The 19,050-nt window shown below is 42.4% G+C and overlaps 1 protein-coding gene across 3 annotated transcripts in view; it reads right to left on the bottom strand.

Moving 5' to 3' along the window:
* The window catches only part of PINX1 (PIN2 (TERF1) interacting telomerase inhibitor 1), a 66,942-nt gene extending 48,620 nt beyond the window's left edge, over nucleotides 1-18,322 (bottom strand). The window contains exons 1-6 of one of the 3 annotated variants that reach the window (XM_061461151.1): nucleotides 18,215-18,322; nucleotides 12,317-12,426; nucleotides 9,919-10,011; nucleotides 9,129-9,207; nucleotides 5,479-5,571; nucleotides 1,878-1,954 (exon numbers count right to left, since the gene is read on the bottom strand). In XM_061461151.1, the coding sequence (XP_061317135.1) occupies nucleotides 1,878-1,954; nucleotides 5,479-5,571; nucleotides 9,129-9,207; nucleotides 9,919-10,011; nucleotides 12,317-12,426; nucleotides 18,215-18,233 (471 nt within the window). In that variant the 5' untranslated portion in view covers nucleotides 18,234-18,322. Of the gene's footprint in view, nucleotides 1-1,877; nucleotides 1,955-5,478; nucleotides 5,572-9,128; nucleotides 9,208-9,918; nucleotides 10,012-12,316; nucleotides 12,427-16,391; nucleotides 16,417-16,464; nucleotides 16,644-18,214 lie in introns of those variants that run through there. The other 2 variants (XM_061461153.1, XM_061461152.1) reach the window with 2 other exon arrangements.
* Nucleotides 18,323-19,050: the final 728 nt, after the last annotated feature.

The following is a 19,050-nucleotide window of genomic DNA, read 5'->3' as shown; positions in this document are numbered from 1 at the left end:
ACAAACATACACAACCTTCATAAGCAGCCATAAATGCATATGATCCGCATTTTGCCTATCAACAAAAGAAGAAACGCTCTACAGGGTAACGTCCCAGGAGAAGCAACAGCACTTTCCAAACTTAATCTTTTTTTTTTCAAAAGATGTGGGACTTTAAGAGGAATTGAGACCAACTATTTGGAACAACTCATGGGTGGGCAAAATCTGCTCCCTTAACCACAGCACTGTTGATCTGCATTAAATGCCAGTTTGTCTTGCTTCAGAGTGATCTGACAGCAAAGGAGTTAAGAAGCAGATCCATGGCATATTCAAGTAATTAGAAGTGTTAATCAAAAGGGCTCTGATGAAGCAAGCTTACCTACAGCATTTGAGACCTCTGACAACTACTATGACTGATGGTCTACTCCAAAGATCCTGCCTTTCAAACCAAACCATGTGTCCTGTGACAAAGGCTTATACTGTTTTTCACAGTGGCAGACAAGACAGGACAGTTCTTAAGTTTCTTTAACTTCCTGGTTTAAATCAACTGCAACAGTATTTTTGCAGCTTACAGAGAACAGTACTCAGAAAACACACTTGACATTTTTCTCTGTCACCAATAAAGCTATCAATAACTTTAAAATCTACAGCAGATTCACTGAAATTATACTATATGGGATAACGGCGAGACCAAGTCCTCAAACTGTTCATTTCAAAACACCCCACTGAAGTATTATTTATTTTATCCAGGGAAGAATCCCCAGTGGGTTGCTATTTGTTCTTAACAAGCTCCCTTGTCATTCTGACTAGCATTTACAGAGCCACCCATTTCACTACTATCCAGGATCTCTTAGTACATTCTTCCTCTACTCCTCCCAAAGTTTATCACAGTGGCCTACTGTGAAGTTACAGAATTTTCAAGAGCACTGTACAAAGAGCAAGGTGTCAAACACATACATTCAGAAATGTCCACTGATTCTGACTTTCAGGCCCCATCTTTCCCTCCGGACATGACACAGAACTCTGGAACAACAGGGCAATTCTTGCAACACATGCATTTGTGCTTTTCCAGATGTTATTTTTTCCAAACCATTTTTCTGGATATGTTAGCCATGTCACAATATAAATCTGCTATTTAACATACCAATAAGAATCATCATAGAATGGTTTGGTTTTGAAGGGATCTTAAAGCTCATCTAGTCCCAACCCCCCTGCCACAGACAGGGACACCTTCCACTAGACAAGGTTCTTCAAAGCCCTGTCCAGCCTGGCCTCCAACACTTCCAAGGATAGGGCATCCATACTGCCTGAAATAGCAAGTCTATTCTCTGCAAGTGCAAAAATGATAATAAATAACGCAAATAAAGGAAAATAAATGCTAGCACAAACCTTGGTCTCATTACACAATGTTGGGGAAATGGTCTTCTCATTAAATATTTATCAGTGTTCAAGCCACATTTGAATCTTTTGTTTGCAGCTGCTCAGCCTTTCCAAATTGTTGTGAAATAAGGATAGTTTGCTGAGATTGGCCAGCTGCTACTGAATGTCAGATTTTACTTTGGATATTTATGGATCTTTCAGATCAAGCAAGATTTATGTACTTTGCCACGTACACTGCATAACAAGTGTAAAATTTAAACACTCAAGTTTCCTAACTCTACAGAAGTTTTATCATAATAATTCACAAAGTGATGTATTAAATTCACTCACTTCCTAACAGTTCAGATCACAGCCCTCCAACTGCAGCCTTCACACAGAAACAACAGCAATTTTACTGGCAGAAAACCTCTTGCTTTTAATGGCCATGTGGTGATCTCATCAGCAGAAAGACATTTAAATACGGTTTTATTATAAGGAATAATACAGAAGGAAACGAGAAAGGTGAAGCCTCTTGTTACCTGTCCCTTCAAACTCTTCTGTCGCTTCCCAAATATGCAGGACAGATCATCTTCACTGCGTGAAGACAGATCCTTACCTGAAAGGGGTAAGAGGAAGAAGAAAATCTCACAACCTTCACATCTGGTGATTACAGGTACATTTTGATAACCCAGACAGTGACCCACTGAGGTAGAAATTCTTTTTGGAGGGGAACAAATATTAAGGGGAGAGCATCAAAGACACTAAATGAAGGCTGACCATGACTCCCACATACAGTAGGAAGTATGTGTGTGTGTAGGGACAAAGGCTGGTGAGAAGACATCCACAACCTGCTGGTGTATGTCCACATGGAAACCTTTAACAGCAGCTTGTTTCCCCTGACTTGATGCTGCAATTGGCACAGCAAGATGAGGAAGCAGCCTTCACTATGCTACAGGGAAAGAAGAGTTGTAACCTCCTACACATGAGAAAAGTTTAAGGGGAAACTGCACATCTTCAGACTGTCATGAGAACTCCCCATCTCTGACAAAGTTACAGAGTTATAGCTCCTCCATACAGTGAAGAAAAACATTCATCTTTACTCAGTGGAGACTTTGATTCATGAATTTGCTTCTGAAAAGCAAAACCTCCATCTCTACAACACACTGGTTTATTCCAACTTAAAACAATTTCAAGAGTAAAGCAAAAATTTCTCTGCGCTCCAGTAGGACCATTATTCCCATCTCACTGTTGTGTGGACAGCTGAATATCAGACATGAAGCATGGCAGGGGAAGCAAAAGGGTGTGATGTTATATTCTGAGATATGGGCAAAAGTATAGCCAATTCCAGAGTGCAAAAAACTTCACATTGAGTTGCCCACAACTTATATCAGAAAAGTCTTAAAAAAATGTAACAGTCAGTAAAAGAAACAAAATTAGCCGAGACAGACCAACGTCTTAGGAGTATACTGGGGACTTACTCCACTTGATTTTCTGATTCCAAAAACACTGACCTCAAAATGAACCTAAGCACTTGTAATAGACAAATTAAAAAGATAATATGACTATTCTACCTGTTTCTTCTTCTGGGATCCATAACTGCCCATAAAGGGTAAGCAGACAAGAAAGTGCTACCCAACTTTCTGACGCCTCACTGCCCTGGACATCCTTACCCAAGCAAGCTGGGTGAAGAGTGGTGGCTGTTTTCAGTTTTACCTTGGCCAAGGCTTGAAACATACACTTCCAATCATAGAATCATAGAATCGTTAGGGTTGGAAAGGACCTTAAGATCATCTAGTTCCAACCCCCCTGCCATTGGCCGGGACACCTTACGCTAAATCATATCACCCAAGGCCTCGTCCAAACTGGTCTTGAACACTGCCAGGGATGGAGCATTTGCAACTTCCTTGGGCAACCCATTCCAGTGCCTCACCAACCTCACAGAAAAGAATTTCCTCCTTATAACTAATCTAAACTTCCCCTGTTTAAGTTTGAACCCGTTACCCCTTGTCCTATTACTACAGTCCCTAATGAAGAGTCCATCCCCAGCATCCCTATAGGCCCCCTTCAGATACTGGAAGGCTGCTATGAGGTCTCCACGCAGCCTTCTCTTCTCCAGGCTGAACAGCCCCAAATTCCTCAGCCTGTCTTCATATGGGAGGTGCTCCAGTCCCCTGATCATCCTCGTGGCCCTCCCTCTGGACTTGTTCCAACAGTTCCATGTCCTTTTTATGTTGAGGACACCAGAACTGCACACAATACTCCAGGTGAGCTCTCACGAGAGCAGAGTAGAGGGGCAGGATCACCTCCTCGGACCTGCTTGGTCACGCTCCTTTTGATGCAGCCCAGGATACAGTTGGCTTTCTGGGCTGCGAGCGCACACTGAAGCTGGCTCATGTTCATTTTCTCATCGACCAGCACCCCCAAGTCCTTCTCTGCAGGGCTGCTCTGAATCTCTTCTCTGCCCAACCTGTAGCTGTGCCTGGGATTGCTCCAACCCAGGTGTAGGACCTTGCACTTGTCATGGTTAAACTTCATGAGGTTGGCATCAGCCCACCTCACAAGCGTGTCAAGGTCCCTCTGGATGGCATTCTGCTTCTCCTCTTACCCAATGCTTTCTTTCCATGCCTTCCCTCCTTGAACGCATCCCCCTCCTCTTTTTGCATTCGCTAATACAAAACCAACTTAGCTGACAGTCCAAACCTTTTTCAGCAGTACAGTGGAACAGCTACTAGAAAAGCAATTGAAATTACTGTCTTAACCACATATTGGTGTGTCTTTCCCAGACATGAGCATGGCTGCTAAGGGTATGCGTGGGGACTGTGCTCCTCCAGCAGTGAGGCTACAAAACAGCACCGAAAACGGAAGCTGCATTTTCTGCCGTTGCTGCTCCCTTCTCCTGCTTTTGTGTAAGCTTGTCTTGTTTAGTCTAAAAGGAAGCAGGATCGGACTTGAACAACAAGGGCCACAACAACACTGGCCTTTCTCAAATAACTTTTCCTCTTTCCCTGAAAAAGGACAATTTCCCTGTTTTAGACCACAGAGGGTAACACAATCAAACAGGGGCCTACCTTACAGAAACACTGCAGCCAAACAAATGAGGGATACTGTTAATACGAAAGCCCGTTCCATATTTTACTGGCTCAAAAGACACTTTTATCCTCTGTTTTTAGTAAAAGGTTAAATGAAAATCAAAATAAATCCTCTTTGCTACTACCTCAAACAGGCCATTGGCCTCTGTACTTCCAAGCCCTGAGCCAATTCAATTGTTAAGCGTCATAAAGTGAACAGGTCATGTTAACATGTTGACTTCAAGGCCAGATTATTTTTTCAAAAATACCAAACCCCAATATCAGAGTTCTGCCTCCATTCAGACATCAGTTACTTCTGCTTTAGCAGAGGCATCTGGTATCTGAAACCATTACAGAGAGCTTTAAGTTCAATAAATTAGCCATTAGTGGAAAACAATCCTATCCCATATACACATGAAACGTATACACACACTATATGCACATGGGTATGTGAAAGGGGAAGGCAACCACTAAAGAAATAGAGCAAGGGACTGAACAACTGTCAAGAGCCAAAATAAGGGATAGCTGAAATAATGTAATCACTGTGGGAAAGAAATTGCAAAACTCCGTAAGTTCTTGATACGGTTTTTCTGGCCACCATCTACTGTCCTAATTTAGCCATAAAGTAACTGGTAGATGTAAGAGGGTTTTCCCTCTTCCTGCATTCAGCTTTAATCTGACCACTGATCTTATCCATGTGATCTCTTAGCAGGGGTTATTGGAGATTGCAGAGGATAGTACCGTGCAGATGCCCAGGTAACTCTTATCACCTTTGCCTCCCCTTCCCATCCCCTGCCCACACACAGATCACTCAAGAGTATTTACTGTTTCTTTATTCAGCTGATGATTCCTTCAGACAGAAAATGGTTTATTCAACAGTGTCAGCTTAAAGCCACTCAAAATTGTCCAAAATTGAGGAACAGCATATTATAACTTTAAGTTGCTGCAGGGAGCATTTCTAAACTAAGATTTTACTTGCCAAATTTAGACCCCAGAAGGCAACAGATCACCTTAACACTTTTTTTTCTCCTGATCTTGGCTAGAGCTCATGAAACAATGGAACTCCCCTTACCTTTTGCAAACTTCATATAATGGACACGTTTCTTGGAAGATTTGGATTTTTCTTCCAGACTGAATGTCTTCTTCTGATTATTCACTGAGGACTCTAAACAAAAACCAAACAGGTTCCAATCCTATCAGAGACATTCTAGCCAGCAAACATCAGTATATTTAACTTTCTCTCTCTAAACCAAGTCTCAACATATCACAATGTATTACTGAAGGAAGTATGGTAATTTTTGTCCAAGACATGTTACTGCTTGATTTTTTCTTTTTGTCACATCCCCTTCCCATTTCCAGTCAAATGTAATTTGAAAAGGCAGATACAGGTACACCAGGTCAAAGGCAAATCCACTTCTAAAGTAAGAAAAGCATAGTAAGTCAGAGTTTATTGTGCTGTTTGTTTTTAAACCTCTCCAGTGCCACAGTCTGATAAAGATGTAAGTAATGGGACAAATACTGAACCTGACTGGATAGAAAGAAGGGAGAAAAAAAACCAACAACACAGGCCTTTCACTTCTAACACTACACAAAGTGTCTCTTTCTGGACATAGTCTGATACATCCATGTAAGGAAATTAAAGTGTGGCAGAGCTTTTCTGTCCCTGAGGCCAGCTAGAACAAATTGCCACATCCATATGATTTAATTTTCCTAGTTTGCAGAAGAGGGACTGCATCTAAACTGTCCACTGGGACGGTTTCCGGGTTGGCTAAGTCCCAAATTCACTCAGCAGTCATTTGGGAGAATGTTAGCTTGTGCAGGTCAAACCCATGTAAAGGATTAATCTGACTATTTAACAGTAAAGATATCACGTTCCTGTGCTGTGGCAGGTTATTTTACTGGTGCAGATGTACTCTGAATCCACAGAGCCTGTTAATTTACAAGAGGTTCTCAGAAGCAGGTAACTTGCTCTCTGGTTAATAACTACTTTATTAGTAATCACCATAGGATTATCTGCTCTGTAACTCTAGAAAAGGCTACTCTGGTGAGATGTTTTTTTCCTCTCCCAGTGACAACTGGGATGATAGGGAAATCAACCCATACCTTCAGGGCCAAGGTAAGTCACCTTTTCCATATGATCCCACCCCTGAAAGTTCTGCAGACCAAGCTTTTCTGACATTGGAATTACAGCACTTCACTGTTTGGTAGGTAGTGACAAGGCAAATGAAATCCACAGCCTGCAGCGAGAGAGGCAATTACCAGAAAGCACTTTGAGATCTACTCTTCCAGCCCTAAGACAAAGGACTAGCAAACCCAGTTTTAGATAAGAGTTCACAATCAAACTGAAAATCCTCTATAAATGGGGTCTGTGGGGAAAATATGCATCACAACTAAAATACCCTGACCAGAGATGAGGCACTTTAAGCCTGCTTTCTGATTCACTTGTACAGAGGGAACATTACACAGCAAAGGATTTCCACAGAGCTTCCTCCTCCTCTTTATTCTTGCAGCGAAAGGCACAGCAGCACCGCCTTGTGCCTTCAAGGAGGAATTTCAATCCTGGAACGTGCTGGCACTTGCAGCGGACAGGTAGGTACATCCCTGCGTCTTCCAGTGACTGGCAAATCCTGAACAAGCACTGCAGGAATATTCATTTGCTTTTTAAAGAAATTTAGTCATAGCAAAAAGCCATGTGTCATTTCTGTAGTAAATTTGATGCAGATGAGTATTCCAAAGCATATTACAAACATGAACAGCACGTTGCCCCTTTTACGAATGGGAAAAGGGCACAGTCATCGCTACTTAATATTCCAGCAAAAGAGCCAGGAATCAAAACTCTTCACTAGGTGACCAGCTAGGAAAAAAAAGAAGAAAGAAAAGGAAGCTAAAACTATGCACCAAGGGTATTAGAATGTTGGCATACTAACCACCACAGGGCCCTTCCTTCCCGATCCCTAATTGCGATCCAACTCTGGCAACTACACCAGTTATTTAAGAACAATGAAGTTTTTCAGCTGACTTTTAATACAACTTGAAACTGGATTATGGCCAACAATGTAACATTTGATCCTGTAGCACAGCTGCGGGCAGACCTATCTGTATGAGTTTTGCCAGCTTAAACAACTGCCAAAAAACAAGTTTCAGAGCAATGCCTGTAGTCTGCAAATCACTAAACGTGACTATGGCCAGGTATTTTCAATGTGCACCCAAATTTGTCCTCTGATTGAAAACTCTTGTCCCAGCTCCTAAAATGACAAAGGAAAATTAACTGAGTAAACCAGGGAGAAATACAGTTGTCAGGGGCCACACTGCATCAGTCGAAATGACCCAAGGAATACTGCACAGATTTAGGAACAAGACAACCTTGCTCAATGAACCTGCCTCTGTGCTGACTCACTGTGTCCTTGGGCAAGTCGTTTCAGCTCTCCACTCATCAGTTTGCAGGTTTCCCACCAGTTACACCTAACTGATCTTCCCATGGCTCAAGTTGGAACTTGGGCAGGATTTAGCTATAAAGGTAGAAAGGAACTTCTGGAATTTCCTTACGATACACTATTTCCTTACGATACACTATTCTACCTCTTCAACTACAGGACTTGAGGTCCTGTGTGGACCTCAAGACCATGGTCAGGACTTCAATGCGCAAGGATAATTTACACAGCAATTTTAAAGTGGTTTAAAAGCATCAGGTTCAGAATTTTAATCCTAGTTGTCTAGGATTAGAAAGCAAGTTTGATCCTTCTTGCTAACTGATTTTCTTCCTCCTTATTCTACTTCTCCTCTCCTAGAAAACCTTCTGTGCTCAAACGTTAAGAGTGAATGAATCAACAGTTGCTAGACTCCCTAGGCTGGCAATTCTGCCACTAACAGCACATGGATAGACTGCTCTGTCCAAGCAGAAGCCCTTGGTTTAATGAGACCCTACACATAGTTGTTTACATGTATGATCAGAGTTTAAACTTAAGTCTAACTAAAGGAGAGATAATAAACCATTTGATGTGCACAGTTCTGTAAGGTTGTACCCATCAGTTGAGCATAGCTTAATTTTTACAAACCAAAGTCTAACCGAACAAAGCTTTTAAAAATGAAAAGACTTATAAATAGCCCTTTCTGAAATTTGTGTAGTTTCCCCCACTTGTGTGCTCTACATCAGGGTGACAAAAATCACATTGTACCACACTCAAAACAGATGCATAACTCTGAGTCAAAAGCTAAGAAGCAGCTCTCTGAGGACAGGAAAAGTAGGTATTTAAGAAACCACCAGAGCATGGAAGCTATGTATGACAGTTCATTAGTAAAAGGAAGGCAAACACATTGCAATGGCGAGTGACTGCATTGTGAGCTTTTGCACTGCCTCTGGCTGCTGTATAAAGAAGCAAGTGCTACAGTAGAACATCCCAGCAAAAGATCCCACATGTTGTGGCCCTGGATAAAATAAACAAGTTTAAAATTTTATGTCTGCTTTCCCCAACAAAAAGCCTTTAATAGAGACCTGACTGAGAGCAAAACTGATCCATTGAGATCAATATATACAGATAAACTTCAGCATGGTAACAGATGACATGTCTTTCAGCTCCCACTGACTTCAGCGGAGAAGGGGTAGTTGCCAACCTCAGCAAGACTATCACCACCCCAAAGTATTGGGCCTCAGCTAGCCTTTATGACAGAGAATGGAAACTGTGCTAGGCTTCCAGCATCTGACTGAGCAAAGCACGAACCTACCTGTTTCACCCTGTCCATGGCAATCATTCAGTTCAGCCAGAAGCTGGTTGAAGTCATCCTGATGAGCAATCCAGTTGTCCTGTAAATATCACCCACATGAATACAAGGCAAAAGTCTTCAGAACTAACAAAAGTTTTGCTAAACTAAGTATTAAGACTGCACTCTAAGAAGTAACTTAATTGTAGATACTCAATGCTGGTCAGTGGAAGGGACTCTCAGAAGCAACACACATGCTTCCTACAGTCACTCTAAAGAGTAGTAATTGTAAGGGTTGTGTTTATAAGTTCTTAATACTGAGCTACTGTTGGCTCTGTGTGTCTCACATCAGTGCAAGATGTTTTCAAAAGTAGGCAGGAAATAGCACTGTGATTTTTTTCCAGCAAAGCTACTTGAGATGTTGATTGTGAGACAGGCACTTTTAGGACCATGTTCTGCTCTACCTATGTACCTGAACTCCAGACAGAAAGGTGACTGTATCAGGAAGAGAAGGCACAAAGCAGGGCAGAAAATATAAAGAAAAGGCAAGTATTTCAGTAATTTGCTAGGAAGCAAAAAAAAAAAATAATCTCAGAACAGCTGGCCTGCAGAATTCACTGTAACCTTTCCAAGCAGGTACTTGCTCCTAGAACACCCAACAAAGCAGTAACTCCAGGTGAAGAGTTTCTGTGGAGATACTGGCACAGGTACATGCTGCCATCAGATGTGACAACCGATTTCACAAATATCCTGTTACAAAGATTGTGCTTTAGCTGAAATGGCAGCCATTTCCTTACCTGATGCTAGAGCTCACCTCATAATTGATGGTTGCTCCTAACCCCAGTGTGTTGTTTTTCACTTGAACCTTGATATGTTCTGTGTTTCCTTGTTCTTGAGCCCCAAGACCCTAAGGAGGATTTAAGCATAAAAATGTAAGGATTTTATAGCAACAATTAAAGCTTTTGATCTGTAAAGTAGTTTGCAATGAAATACAGCAAGAAATCTCAACTTGCTATTTATTTGCTTGCCTGTAACTGAATTCATTCACAGGCATTAGCACACATGAGATATTACAGTTTTTTAATTTACTACTTAAGCCTCCAGCAAAGTATTACAAACACTAAAATAGCAACAACATTAAGTAGCTGGGTGATTAATCAGGAAGCCACCTGACATTCCTAGGCAAGTCCAAAGTGTTTACAATTTTAAAACAAGATACTACATAAAAAGAACTTGCCTCTCACAAAAAATGCCACCATCATTGGGAAAGCAGCTGTGTAATGGGCTGTAAGACAGATGTCACATACAACATGCAATACAGAACGAAGTTATACAGGAGAAAAGTGGGGGAGAGGATCAGACTGGAGCTAGCAGAACATTAAAAACTTCTTCCATCTCATTCACACTCATAAACTGATGAAGATATTTGAGCAAACAAATGTTGGGTTTGTCTAGCCTAAAAACCACCATCACTCAAATCTGGGAAGCAATCTTCAGGCTCAGTATTATCGTTCTTAACTATACAATGGGGGAGGAGCTGGGGGGAAGGGGAGCAGAGGGGGGAGGAAGAGGAACCCCAAAAAGATAAAAAGACAAAGCATTTGGTTTAAAACTTTATTCCTGGTATCTACTACCCACTTTTCCCCTAATCTGTCACCAGTAACAAATTATCAGCTATGTGTCTGGCTATAATAAACATGTAATGTGGTAGAGCAGTGGAGAGAAGCCCTGTGGATCGATCCCGGACATATCTAGTATTTGGAGGAATGCGGCATAGTTGAAGAAGGCTGTTGCTGTTACAAAACCAGTAGAGCTTATTTGGTTAGTGGGGAGGAAAATTTACCTTGAAATTTCTGCTAACAAAAAAGTATGGAAGCAAGCAGGATACTGGACTTGCACATTCTGCTGTGACCCAATTCCAATACAACTAACAACAGGACTAGTGTAAGCAGCTTAATTTCACTGCACAGATGGGCTTTTGCTCATCAATATGATCAAGCTTAAGTTCCATTTGTCTAAATTTGTAGTGGAATGGAGGCACGAATCCTTCTTGTGCAGCTCAAGTAGGAAACTTACTGTTGTGAAGAAGATTGGGAGGGGACAGACAGAAAAGAAAACATGAGGCCTTCCTCTAACACCCTGACAGACACAGTGTTCGTAACAGCAAAGGTGTTATCTGTGGTCAGAGAAGCTTATGGCCTAAAATACATTCAGGACATCTAACAGCATCTTTTTCTACTCTGGTTTAGATTTCTATTTTAATCTTACACACATGAAACACCTATGCATGCAATTTACATTAAAAGACAGTGCTCTAGCTCCATACTCTTAAGAGGCTGGTCTAAAGCCCAGTGAAACTGATGCCAGTTCCTTGACTTCAGCAGCCTTTGAATCAGGTACCGCTGCTTGTTCAAATAAGAGGTAGTTAGAAGCCAGATTTACATGTGCTAAATATAAGACAACTGAGGCAACAGCAGGTTATACTGAGAAATCCATGAGCACGCTTATTTTTTTGCTAAGTTTTAATGCATTCACAGAATTAAGAATGAACCTAATTTTATTCCTTTCTAAAAAGGCTGGGAGAGCAAATCTAGGAGAATTAGTATCATGGGGGTTTTGTGTGCATTAAACACACTGACACGCAGGCCAAAATCTCAGCTTTGCTGAGGCACCTTTGTGGAAGTTAAACTGCTTTTAAGGGGCAGCTGAGAAGTCTGCAGCTGTCTGCACTGACCTAGAGATTATTCTTAGCCCCAGAAACCAGTCACCTCACCCCACAGGTACAGGCTGGAGGTAGGAAGGAATACACCTCACATAACACTGCATTTTGATCATTCAAGGAACAGACCATAAGCAATCTTTAAAAATAGGTGAAGGATTAGAGCAGGTCTGGAGTTGCTCTGAACAGTACCAATAGCCAGGGAGATGACTGAGGGGGGTAAAGGCAACTTAAAAGCCTTTAGCCGTCACCTAATTTAATGGGTCAATGCCTGCTCTTACTTAGGTGCAAAGTCAAAGGAAGGGGAGAAAAGCAGGACAGGCCCAAGCAAGAAAGCACCTTTGTAACAAACTATAGATATCTAACAATGCTCAAATTCTTTGCGCACTTCAGAGAATAAATCAAATAGAACACGGTTGTTTTAAACATCGAGATCGAGAATCCCCTGGCAGTCTTCCACCCTTCAGCTAGACAATTCTCCTTTAGATCATACCTTTCCTTTGGACCAGCCCATCTTTTCCAGCATCTTCTGGCCAAATTTAGATTCATCTTTACTCCAAGCGCTATTTCGTGGATCCACAGACCACTTCTGCCTTCTACGGGCTAGAGCAGGAAGGAAAAATTCAAACAGGCTCTACTGACATTCTCATGGTGTTCTTAGTATTCAATCAATCCCAGAAAAGCTCTTTATTGCAAAAAACTAACCCAGAACTTATGCCAGACTAAACACATTTTGGGGGTTAATTTTACTAAACCTCATATTGCAAATTAAAAAAAAAGAAAACAACAAAAATCCACAAAAAAACAACGAAAATGTTAATTATTAATGTGAAAAATGCCAGAGTAAATTTGTTACGGAAACTGTCATCCCTAAGGATGAGCTGCAACTCAGGGAAGGCTTTAAGGATTACTACTTAGGTGTACAGGCCTAAATTCGGTATTTATTCCAACTTTGTTCTACATCTGAGACTATGGTGCTGGCTTTCCCAGCTCTGGACAACACCCACTAGCCAGTCTTCCTTTCAACCAGAACACAGAAGTTTTAGTATTTGCCTTCATAACAAAAGCCAAACCAAAAATCAAAAGTAAGTGACAAAATTTCCAAAAGTAAATTACAGGACAGAAGCAAGTGAGACTTCAGCTTTTGGATTTGCCACAAAATGATTTATTCAGAAACTGAAAAGTCACCGGAAATCACTGCAGGTGTTAAAAAATCCAAACGAGAATTATAGCTCCCTTGCAGACTCCTAAAGAAACTACCGTCCCCCAAGCCCACGGGTGCGCTTGCCTCTATCATCAGGAATAGCTTCAATGAAATCAAGGAAGAAAAGCTAGCCCAGTTAACCAATCACTTCAACTGTGCACCTAAACACAAGCAGGAAGATAACCTAAATAAACAGAACAAACAAAGAATGGGAGACAGGAAGATTACAAACTTCATTAAACACGATGGGAAACAGCAGATCAAAAATGACCGATTAACCCAAGGCCATACAAAGTCAGTGAGAAGCCAAGTCCACTGAGGTGCTTGCAACATAATCAGGAAGTCATCTTTCCCTAAAATGCAACAGTTAGGATTTGGGCCAGGGGAACAGACTATTACAGGAATGGCTGATTCATTTTTTGCCCAGTTTTGTTTTGTTCTTAAAGAACTAACAGAGTTAGAATACAAGACTGTGGCTTTTTTTAACATGCTGCTGAAGCTCTGAATCTCAAAATAGGTGTGGTATGACAGCCCCATAAAAAGTAATAGTCTGATAAGGTTTTCATAAAACCCCAACAGTCCATAAAAAAAGATTTTACAGTAGGTTAAATGACTCAGTGCTGTGGGAGGAATTGACATAGCCTTCACTTGGTTCAATTCTCTGCAGGAAAACAATTTGCTTCCAACAGGCAGCCTTCAGAGAAGCATCTACTACAAGCCCTACCTGTGCTGCTAACAACAGCTGCTAAAATGCCACTGTGGACTGTGATTTTCAACGCCCAAGCAAATTAGGGTTCCCTGCTGCCCCACTGAGAAGAAAAACTGTGAAACTCACCAAGCTAGGAATCTGGGACAATGAACATGCTTTGTCATCTTCCCTGACACAAGATGCAAACAATCTCTAAGTACCCAGGTTTCCAGTTCTTTATTTGGGGGGGTTATTGGGAATTAAAATGTTATCAAGCTGGAAGCAAAAGCTAAATCCTAAAAAGACAGGGAACTTCTTGGCTGTTGCTTTTGTCTGTAGCTGACAGTGAGACAAACAGCATAAAAAGATGGAAAACAAAAATAAGCAATTTAATAGAGATTATGCTGCCCACCTGAGCAGCAGGCCCTCCTTTTCAATTATACATCTTAACTGATCCCTTTATTTAAAATCTCTCAATTAACATCAACTTTCCCTCACTCAGTCACCAAAAACTGTTCAATGCCTCTTTTTAAACCTAACTATAACAACACTGTAAGTATGCCCATATTCTATCGTGCTCTCTGCAGCTAGCTCCCCAGGTGGTGACTTTGCAAATACCAAGAAATCCAGTTCAACACAGTTCTTGCAGCTGTAAAGCCACTGCATGTATCTCAGGATTTGTCTATGCAGAAGAGGCAATCCATGTCAACTGAGTGTGAATTTAAATTAACTTCCAAATTGAATTGTTTGATGTAGTTCAACTAATCCACTTTAAAAGTTAATTTCTATTCTTTTTTCTGAATCCCTCTCCAACAAAGATATTTTACTCCCAGGAGGGCAATGGTAACAAAACACAAGGACACCTAATAGAGGTGTCTCAAGCTTTGAATTTTAAGAGACCTTCCCTCTCCCAGAACGTGCAATCCAAGTATTTCAAACCTCTTCACTATCCCAATGGGATTAATCCTCACATTTCTCTCAGGTTAACACACTCTTATTTTCAAATATGGCAAGCTAGAGACAGGAAAATAAAGTTGCAGTATTTAAGAGAGCTGGGAATGACTTTATGCAACACACAGCAATGATAAAATCATCCCCCCTCTCCAAACAAACAACAAAAAAAGACTACTTAGTCAACAATTTATCAGAAATGTTTGTCCACTGATAAGAGCGAGAAAGGAAACACACTGTCTTCCAGCTAAAACACTCAGCTCAGAAGTTAACACCAATCATCAAGGTTGCTCATAGAATGATTCTAAATACAGTAATGCAACTCTGAGCAAGCAGCACCATCCAGTGGAGAAAACAATAATTTCTTTAGATACTTCACTCAAGACACCTTAACATTTGAAAAAGATCAATTACTAAACCCTTTTACCAAGGCTAATTCTGTGTCTGGGGCATACGTTTATCACTTCTGGCAGTTCTCATCCGAATCCCTGCTGTGTGCCCACACATGGTGATAGTTAAATTTCTCTAACGAACAGAAGAGATTTTATTCTGCCCACAGATTTTATTTTTAATCAAAGATATGAAGCCCATCATTAATGTAAACTCCTTTTTTTTTTCCTGAGAAGCACCAATAACATAGAGAGTTAATTAAAATTTATTAAAAACAAATTAAAAGTGAAAATTACAAGCTACCTCTTTGGCCATTTCTGCAATTAATATGTTTTTTAAATTCAGACTACATAAGCATAAAATGACTGAGTTTGTCCTTTCTCAGTTTAGCAGACACAATCACAAAAGTTGGAAGGAACACTCAGGATCATCTACTTCAACCCCCTGCTTAAGCAGGTTGTCCAGGAATTTCTTGCGTTTTCAATTTGCATTTACTGCTTTTTGTCCTGTCCCTACATACTGCTGAGAAGTGTCCTTAAGTCACAGAATCACAGAACAGTTAGGGTTGGAAAGGATCTTAAGATCATCTAGTTCCAACCCCCCTGCCGTGGGCAGGGACACCTCACACTAAACCATATCACCCAAGGCCTCGTCCAACCCGGTCTTGAACACTGCCAGGGATGGAGCATTCACAGCTTCCATGGGCAACCTATTCCAGTGCCTCACCACCCTCACAGGAAAGAATTTCCTCCTTATATCCAATCTAAACTTCCCCTGTTTAAGTTTTAACCCATTACTCCTTATCCTATCACTACAGTGTCTAATGAAGAGTCCCTCCCCAGCATCCCTACAGGCCCCCTTCAGATACTGGAAGGCTGCTCTGAGGTCTCCACGCAGCCTTCTCTTCTCCAGCCTGAACAGCCCCAACTTTCTCAGCCTATCTTCATACAGGAGGTGCTCCAGTCCCCTGATCATCCTCGTGGCTCTTCTCTGGGCTTGTTCCAACAGTTCCATGTACTTTTTTATGTTGAGGACACCAGAACTGCACACAATACTCCAAGTGAGGTCTCACAAGAGCAGAGTAAAGGGGCAGGATCACCTCCTTCGACCTGCTGGTCACGCTCCTTTTGATGCAGCCCAGGGTACGATTGGCTTTCTGGGCTGCAAGCATACACTGAAGCCGGCTCATGTTCATTTTCTCATCAACCAACACCCGCAAGTCTTTCTCTGTAGGGTTGCTCTGAATCTCTTCTCTGGCCAACTTGTAGCTCTGCCTGGAATGTCCCTGGAATGAATGGGCTTTCACAGCTGTGGTAAAACCAATTAACCACATACCTCACCCCCAATTTCTTTTAGGATGAATGAGATCATCAGAGCTTAATCCAGAACTAGGAATAAAACTGCAGACTTGCAACGTGCCTTCACAATTATAACTGCAGCTGAAGGTGATGAACAAATTCAGACAACTATGCAAACATGGCTCTCAGCAACTAAATTTGTTTCTTACGGCAACTGATTTTAGAATTCACTATATACAGAAGCTGCCTTAACACACTGACACAGGTTGCCCAGAGAAGCTGTGGCTGCCCCATCCCTGCACTGTTCAAGGCCTGCTTGGACAGGCTTGGAGCAACCTGGTCTAGTGGAAGGTGTCTCTGCCTGTGGCAAGTGGTTGGAACTGGATGCGTGTTAAGGTCCCTTCCAACCCAAACTATTCTACAATTACTGATATATGCAGTGCCCAATTAAAATAATTACCAAATTCTGAGAAAAAAAGAAAAGCAAAAAACCCCAAGATGTCACCAACAAGTTTACATCTAAAAAAATAATCAGCAAATTACATATGCAAATGCAGCTTTGTTTTCCTCAATTCATACCTGTATTTTCCACTGGAAACCTTATTTTCTAATTAGTCATTACACTTAAGAAGATCTATCGTACAGTTCAAATTAGTCCTACAGAATCAAATTCATTAGATCCTGTGCTTTCTCATTAAGAGTGTCCCACTAGCAGTAAGCTTACCAAAACACCTAAGGACATTAACAATACTCAGACAGAACTGTATTAGTCCTGTCACATAAAAATTTACAGTTAAGAAGTTTACTCTTTCCACTCATATATAGCTTTACATTTACTAGAAAAGGCTGATTAACAGAAATGCATCTTTAACTCAGAAGAGAACGCAACAAAAGTTTTTAGTTCACATTTGGGCCAGCCCTGAGACAGTTGTGTTTCCTGAATGAAAAGCTTTACTCAAGAAACAGTTATTGCACAGGATATTTGTGCAATATTTTAATCAGTTCTTTCAGATATGGGGAGCCTAAGCCCTCAATTACTTCAGAGCTAAGAGTGAAGCTCTGATTCCAGTATGAGGAAAAAGTTAACCGAATTACCAGGCTGCACGTAACAATGCCTTCAAAAATGATTCACTCACCAACACCCTTACTGAAAACGCATAACACAACCACATGACCTTATCCTGATATCTCCCTAATGAGTTCCATACATTTACTTGCTTTTAAGCACCTGCCTCAAATCCCATACATCCCACACTCACTTTTCCCAACTCAGCACTTAACTGACCTCTGAAGCTCCCTGTACACACAGCTCAAATTCTAACCCTGGGTGAGATCAAAAGACCCGTGCCTACATATACACACACAGATCAGCTGAGCTCTCCTGCTGCCACACAACCACAGTCCAGAGGCTTCGGCATACCTGCACTCTTAACACACCGCTGTACAGATAGTACCGAGACTCTGAAAGATCACAGAGTCACGGAGTGGTTTGGGTTGGAAGGGACCTTAAAGCGCATCCACTTCCAACCCCCTGCCACAGGCAGGGACACCTCCCACTAGAGCAGGTTGCTCCAAGCCCCGTCCAATCTGTCCTTGAACACTTCCAAAGATGGGGCAAATGCCGGCCCCGAAGCCATTCGACAGACATCCCCACCGGCAGGCCAGGAAGCGAGCGAGCCCCGCAAACCCGCACCCAGCCACCGCGGGCGCTCCGGGGACCCGCCCGCGCCCTCGGCAGGAACAGCGCGGCCCAGGCCCCATTCCCGAAGGGCCCAGGGCGGGCCCGAACCGCTCCCCGCACCACGGCCCTTGCCCCGCGGCCCGCTGCCGCAGCTCCCCCCCCGCAGGAACACCACTCACGCTCCGCCAGCATCGCCATCTTGAGGACCTCCCTCCCTCACGGCGCGCAGCGAGAGAACACCACCGCTCCCCCGCCTGAAGAGGGGGCTTTTGTAACTTCGGGCGCAGAAAAGTCAGGCAAAAAAAATGCCTGACTAAAAATGTCTTGGACCAAGATACCGCAGCGGCTATCCGAGTGGAAATAGAGGGTGTAAATTACTAAACGTCTACTAAAAATATCGGAAGACACGTTGGGTCGTATGTAGGCTAGTCTCGCGCATTTCAGGGCGGATATTGGACAGTCAGGTTTGCGGGCAGCCGAAGAGCGCAGCCTCGGCAGAGGAGGCGGTACGTTCTGCGGGCGGATTGGGGCTGCCCCGCACTGTTAGAGCCGATAAAGCCGGCGATAAAGCCAGTGCAAGCGAGTAGTGGGAGCTCTGAGAGGGCTTAGCCGTTTCGGTAGCGAGTTTCATGGTCTCTGCAGGTGGAGCCCTTTGTTGGGGGCTCTTGAGTGGGGGAAAGGGGTTGAGCAGTGCTCGCTGTGTGCAGGTGTGTGGTTAGAAAGGACGGAGATGGGCACTGCGAATGCTCAACGGATGTCGTTGAGTCTTCCCAAATCCCCTCATGTGTTGAGGGGACCTTGGATGCCTTGTACAGCACCCTTTGCCTGTCGGCTTGTGATATAGCGGAACTTGTGATCGTGTCGCAGGACAGCTTTTGGTGTATAACGAGTCAAAAAAGGTTTTTTGTTAGCAGCAGCGTGAAGCCTCCTCAAGCAAGTTGTTCTCCTTTTCAAGGTTTTTAAAGATTTTGTGGTGCACCCAAATCTATAATGTCAGCTCATGTTTCTTGCCTTA

The sequence above is a fragment of the Pezoporus flaviventris genome, unplaced genomic scaffold (genome assembly GCF_033815535.1).
Source record: "Pezoporus flaviventris isolate CSIRO_AGI_PZ_B2104156 unplaced genomic scaffold, CSIRO_AGI_Pfla_v1 ptg000031l, whole genome shotgun sequence".
Classification (NCBI taxonomy): Eukaryota; Metazoa; Chordata; class Aves; order Psittaciformes; family Psittacidae; genus Pezoporus; species Pezoporus flaviventris.
Note: the sequence above shows the minus strand (reverse complement) of the source record. Positions and strands in the feature narration are given on the sequence as shown.